Genomic DNA, 6,673 nt, shown 5'->3' on the forward strand with positions numbered 1-6,673 from the left:
AACAGAACCCAGGTGTGGCTGACAAAGATCTGTCACCAACGCCCTGCAAGTCAGAACTAGAGATGAAGTTCTTTGAAGCTGATATCAACAGGGAGCACAGCGACAGCAGAATTAGGTTTTTCATCCACTGAGGTCTAGGGAGATAGGCCATCCAGAGCTCTTCCCTTTTTAACTCTGGGAGAGGCGAGGGAATATTCTCCCCTCCATCCATTCCTGAAAGCCAAAGGCAGGTCTTCCATAGACTTATTGCTGCCAAAGGAGACTTGCTGACAGAAGAAAGTCCATCCACACCACAGCAGACTGGAGTTCCAGCACTGACAGAGGGCTCAGTAGCAGCAGGCTCTAGCAGGTCTTGACAGCAAGTCCTCCACCCACAGTAGCAGCTCCTTCCACATCATTGTGCCCAGATGTAGCAGTAACTGTCCTCCCCAGAAAGCGATTCAGCAGTGAGTGGCACGTTGACATCTCCTTGCAGCAGCCTCTGTCTTGATGAATCAGGGCTTAGTGGCAACAGCTCCAGCCCAGAGTGTACAGGTGGATGTGTCAGGTAGCCAGAGGTACCCTGCAGCATGGCAGTGGCCACATGAGAATTGTTCTGTAAGGGGCAGACCAGGCACATTAATCATCACCCAAGACATGAGCACTCTGAGCTAGAACCACCTCAAACCTGCCTCTGAGGGACACACCTGAGGACACTCCACTACACAGTTACTCTTCAGCTTCGGGTAAGCTTTGAGCAAAACACTTCAACTGTCACTGGAAAAAGCCTGGACAAGGTCTGTAGCTGACATGCGGCAAAGCAAAACTTTGAGTTCTGCCAGAACTTCTCAGGACCATCGTTTATCGCTTCCTCATTCAGCTTGTAGCATAATTCCTGTTCAGAAGGGTCCTTGAGTCTGCTGTTTGAGTATGCTTATGCTCAGAAGAGGCCGACTTGCCTGCTCATTAAAAGCCACTAGACTTTTCCCAGGAGTTATCCACCCGTGCCAAGGAGTTCTAGTGCTCAGTCTCTATGGCAGTCTGAGATCTGACAGAGGCCAGCTATGGCACTCACAGGGTGGCAGCTTTGTCCTGGTGTATAGCCTCTCAGCACAATAAACTTCCCAATGTCTTGCAGAGAAGACATGAAAACACTCAGTGCTTCTCTTGAGAGGCGAGGATCCACCTGGCTGCTGCACCATCTTCCAAGGTGCAAGTTTGCTTGCACTAAACCTGCCTCTGCCCAGATACTATGTTTACTTCTTCTTAAGTTTGCTTACCTCTGTACAGCTTCCTACCCTCACTTTTTCTTTAAGACATGAACCAGAAAGCTAGCAGCACTGTTGAAGAACTTGCTTAACTCAGACGGTTTTGGGAAACCAGAAAACTGTGCCAGTCATTTATATGTACCTCACGCATTTCAAGGTATTTCAAGCATTAAAAGCAAAGACTAGCTTTGCAAAGCATGCATGCAGTTCTCATATGGCTAACTCCAGCCTAGAGGAACTGAAAGGTGTTTTAGGTCAGCTTTCATACCTGCTTTCTCCTCATTTACACACCAACATGGCCATTTCTGTTTTCTTGTCGAAGTTTTTTCCGTTCTTCTTTCTCTTCGTACTGGGGACACTTTTTCCTCACCCTGCGGAGTTAGAGCATGTTAGAGGTCATTTTGAAATCTGACATACATCCTGCTGTTACCAGTCCCCACATCCCCTGCAGCATTTAGATTTATGTCCTTTGAATCCTCAAGCAATTCCTCAGCACTGGGGAGCATCAAGCAAGACAGTTTTAACTATTCCCAACAAACAGTATCTCACCACAGCATCAAGGAGCCCCTCAGTTAGGCACTAGAAGTTTTGACTCAATTCTGTTTTGACAGTGAGATGGAGAGGGTTTATTGCTAGAGCAAAGCACCAGGAAGCTTTCTTGGGGATAGATTTCCTGGTGGCTTTAGCAAACAGCTACAGAAAGTAGATTGCCTCTCTCCTCCCCACAGTCAAATCCTGCAGACTTCAAAGAGATAGGGATTTCAAATACTTTGTGCGTCCCTTAGACAAGCAAGCTGCTTATTGATTATCTGCCAGTTTCTCCAGTCTTTTCTGGTAACTCCTCCAAACAGATCATCTAGCTGCTCTGGATGAAGGTACAGATAAGTGAACCTCATGCTTTAAGCTTGTGATAGTTCAAAGAATGAAATAAATTCAATCCTATTCCATGGCTCACTCTAGAAACTACCAAGGATCATTTCCTCTTACAGCACTACAGAACTGGTTATCTCTCCCAGCAGTGAGGAATGAGGCAGCGTTCGCAGAACAACTGTTCATCCCAGCACTCCTCAAGTTAACATCTAAATATGAAGCAACAGTGATGTGACAAACGTGCACCCCATTTCCTGAATTGCAGCTAAGGGTACAGCATGTACTCAATTCAGTTGATGTACTTCATCAAGAACTAAAATTAGACTGAACTTTTGAGCTTCACCCACAATATCCCAAACCCTAGTGTGGTGGAACTGCCGAGTCACAACTGAAGGACTGCTCCAAAACCCAGGAAACACTCGAGTCAGGCTCCCCATGCTGACGATCCAACCTCAGCACCAACTCCTGAGGAGCACACTAGCAAAAGCACAGGCCTAAGCTGCTGCACACTGCTTGTTCAAGGTCCAAGGGTTGGGATACAAAGCCTGAAATACACACCCAGATAAGTGCTCTCAATTTATTCTCAACAGAACCCCATATTCCAACTGCTTGCCACACTGCACGGTCAGCAGCTGGTTATAGTGGAATGGTTGTTCCCTCCATCTGAAGAGCAAGCAGTTCTGACTGACAGCACTTGTTCCCCCATAGCCCAGCAGCTATTAGTAAATGGACAGCTGGATCCTTCCCTCCAGCTGTGCACCCCGTTGCTGGATAACAGCCATGCCTGAGGCTGTTACTCTACTGCTTGCAGGTTGCTTCTACCCTCAAGACATAAAGTGCGATAAGAACTAAGCCTTTTTGGATTCCTTTGACACAGGTAACTCCGATGAGCCACGCACATTTTGGGGCTACTGGAGACAACTCATGCTTAGACTAGAGAGACACCAAAGAGCATAATACTTACTGCACTATCACAATGATCAGTACAGTAATGAAGCTGATGCTTGACAGCAGGACAGCTACCACTACCAACACAGTCTTCGAGTAGTCTGCTACATCATTCTTCCTTTGAGTCTTCATGAACTGCTCACCACAGCGCTCACCAAAGAAGTCCTGATGACACCTGCAAGCAAACACCAACACAAGTTCTTATCAGCTCCGGTGCTGTCTGGAGCCAAGGACACCCACACACATTCAAAGCTGACTTAGACATCTTCCGAGTTTCCCATGAACCTCAAGCCACTCAGTTTAGAGCGTGTTCATGAAATGCAGTCACTGCGCTAGCACACGGTTTGTCAGCACTTCAACAAGTCGAGATTAGTTTGGGCGTGATGTTCCAGGAAGACACGCCTTTTCATTCTTTTGGTTCAAGTTTATGACCAGCTGATGAGTTCAGTGGCTTGTTATGCACCTCAGATTCCATCATCACTTCATTTACATAGCAGAAGATTCTCAGTCAAAATATGACAGAAGGTGGATCTATGCCGAGTTGACACCAATTTTTCCCCTAAGCCCTCATACGCCACCAGCACGTGCCAATCACAACTAACTCACGAGGTACGAGTAACTTACTTGCAGGTCACCATCTGGAGATGTTCGAGGTAGATGCATTCACCATGGATGCAAAAGTTTTTGTATTCCATTTCACAGGGAGTCCCTTTCTTTTTGTTTTTCCCTTTGTTCTTCTTCCTTCTTGATTTGCCAGCATTCTTCTCACTCCCCCTCTTTGTTGGCTTCGGTTTAACCACAGGTTCAACTGAAAAAAACCAAGATGACTCAGTCTAACAACGCTATGAAGCTAGACTGAGAAAACCAAAACCCAGGATTTGGTGAGGGACATGGGGATGGTCGCTGCAGGAGAATCTGCGACCAGGAAGCATAGGATGCAAGTGAGTGTACAACTGGGCACTGCACATCCAGCACAAAGGCAGCAAGCTTACAAGCTCATTAAGCTCAACCCTACCACCATTAAGTCCTGACCAAAGCAGACCAAAAGCAGTGCGAGAAGACGAGCTGAGAGAGCCACCAGAGATGAAAAGCAGCAGAACCCCAGCACTCCAAGATACCAGAGTGAAACTCCACAGGCTCAAGCAAAGACCTGTAAAGAACTGAGTTCACACTGAACCAAGCCATCCACCAGGTCTCTATCGACTCAGATAAAAGGCTAACAGCCCTCATTGATCTAAACTCGCCATTCGCAGCAGTGATGAAAGGCATTTTAGCTCACTGTGTAGTCCTGAGCACTTGCAGAGGGGCAAGACAACTTGCTATCCCAGTTAGCATACTTGTTGATCCCAAATAACCTGCAGTGCTGTCTTCAGCAGATGACAGCTCATTTCCAGTTCTCCCACTTTGAGAGAGGCCGAGTGCACCGACAGAGCAAAGGCAGGATAGTCAGCAAGTCAGGTTATTTGTTCTGCCGCTTGCTGTTGCCCCTCATTATCTCAATTAAGACAAACCTCTAGAAGAGTGTGGTTTAAAACACTTGTGACTTTGTAGCCTTTGGATTTAAGCAAGGGTAATCATCTGCCTTTCGCTGGCGAAAGCAAGCTAAAGCCACTAAGGGCCATAAGCTCCGTAGCTGCGCCATGCAGCAGCCAAAGCTCAACAGCATTATTTTAGAGCAAGGTAGTAAAACACTGGTTCTCTCAAGAAACCATCCCTTCACTGCTAGTCATGAAACAAGCCTTCCCAGTGCAACACCATTCTCTGCAGGAGTAACAGTTAGCCAGGTGAGTTTGAACAGGTCTTAAGAGCAGCAGAGATATTTACAATACTCCTCCAGGCTGATTATTTCTCTTCTGTGCCCTGTAGACCTGATTAAAGTAACTTTTGGAATATTAATATTTTACCCAGAGCACTATGCACATAGGCAGTCACCACAATAGGATGCAACTTGATCCGACTGCTTCCTAACCCTGTATTTCTGGAGACAAGAACAGAGCTCACACGAAGAAACAAGGTGTAGTTCCCTCTTGTCTAGACAGCTGATCATTTTAACTTCTAGAGCAACAAGCCTGGCTTGAAGTTACTTAAAAGCAAAAATGCCTTCAGCAACCAGAAGCCTGATTTCAAATGGTATAAGCTATATTAATATATGCAAACAAGGAACACTTGTTCCTGCAGCAAGATTTCCTATCCCTAGAAGTATGAGCTAACTACTGACAGCTGAGGCCCCTGCTCTGTCCAGCTGGACTTAGATATTTAGGCTCATCCTCTCACAACTGAGGCTGTTTCCATTCTCCCCTCCTCAAGGCTCAGCTTGTCAGTTTGATCTCTGTGTCCCTGTCTGCAAGCTGCACAGCCAAGCAAGCCATCCGCAGTTGAATCATAACAGCTTGAAGTCTCCGCAGATAAACCTCATGCCAAGTAGAAGAGCTGGTCTACAAACCAACCACCTTCAGTAACAATTCTGGTTTCTGTGCAGTTATACAATACTTAAGTCACCAAGCCAGTAGTTTTACAGGCTCAACTGCTCAGCAACTCTGACATTCCTGTTTCCCCTGGAGATCTTCAGCTTAGGAAAGACTTCAGCAAGAGGCCACAAATTCCCCAGGCTGAGCATCTGGAGTGCAGTACCCCTTCACCTGAGGGGTCCTTTAGTCTTCTTCAAATCTCAGGGTGCTTCTGCAGCAAAAATAGTAGCCAGATTCCATCCTAGAAAGCAACAGCACCAGCCTACTAACATCTACTGAGGTTCAAATCACCTGTAGGTACCTGCCATATTTTACAATTGTATTTAGGGCAGAACAAACAAAATTCTCCTATCCCCATAGTCAGGCAGGCTATTCAGCTCTTCTCATAACTTACAAGTAGACAGATTACAATAAATTCACACAAAAGCTATTAAGTATTACCCAAAAGATGCTTAGCAAACTTCCCTGCAGCCACTTAAGGGGTTTAAGTGCTTGCTTTCCCTAAGAGTATTTAGCCAACTCCAACTCAAATAAGCCATCATGAGAAAACACCCAGAAAATCCTTGAAGAAAGGCAACCTGACGTAAAACCCACCTTTAGGGCCACACAGCACCCATAAATCCCACTGATGCTTCCGCAGTAAGTGGCAGGCTGCTACCACACAGTCCTGCTCTCGGGTTTACCTCAGGAGAGCAATTCAGCAGGCTATGAACTAACATGCAGCTTCCACACACCCTCACCGCCCTCACGCAAAGTTTTCATCCCTGACAGCCTATTTTTAATGCAACAGTTTCAGCAAGCTTAGCAGAGCAGACTTATAAGGGAGAAAAGTCAGAAAAAAGTTGGCACTCACAGGTCGAGAGCCTTCAAGCGCGGCCCTGAGGGGCTAACGACCCCACCTCACACCCGGCCCGCCCCCCGGCGGGGCTGCCTACTCACCTCGGATCAGGTCGTCCACGATGTATTGGTGGACGGGAAGCGCCTCCTCGTACTCCTCATCCTCCTCGTAGTCAGGACCCGACGCGGCCTCTCCCTCCCGGGACTGGAGCTGGCCCCCGTGCCGCTCCGGTTCCGTGGCGTTGGGCGAGGACCCGGCGACCGGCCGGCACGCTGTGAGGGGGAAAAAAGCGCTGCGCTCTA

The 6,673-nt window shown here is 47.3% G+C and overlaps 1 protein-coding gene across 1 annotated transcript; it reads right to left on the reverse strand.

Annotated features, from left to right (window-relative positions):
• Nucleotides 1-295: 295 nt before the first annotated feature.
• On the reverse strand, nucleotides 296-6,641 carry AREG (amphiregulin; the record flags this gene model as incomplete). The annotated part of the gene is made up of 5 exons (XM_010194402.1): nucleotides 296-595; nucleotides 1,516-1,618; nucleotides 3,082-3,240; nucleotides 3,690-3,873; nucleotides 6,473-6,641. Coding segments are annotated over 4 exons (600 nt in total), but the record flags the coding sequence as incomplete, so codon positions are not given.
• Between the last annotated feature and the right edge of the window lie 32 nt (nucleotides 6,642-6,673).

This window comes from Mesitornis unicolor, unplaced genomic scaffold, assembly GCF_000695765.1.
Source record: "Mesitornis unicolor isolate BGI_N332 unplaced genomic scaffold, ASM69576v1 scaffold19751, whole genome shotgun sequence".
Lineage (NCBI taxonomy): Eukaryota > Metazoa > Chordata > Aves > Mesitornithiformes > Mesitornithidae > Mesitornis > Mesitornis unicolor.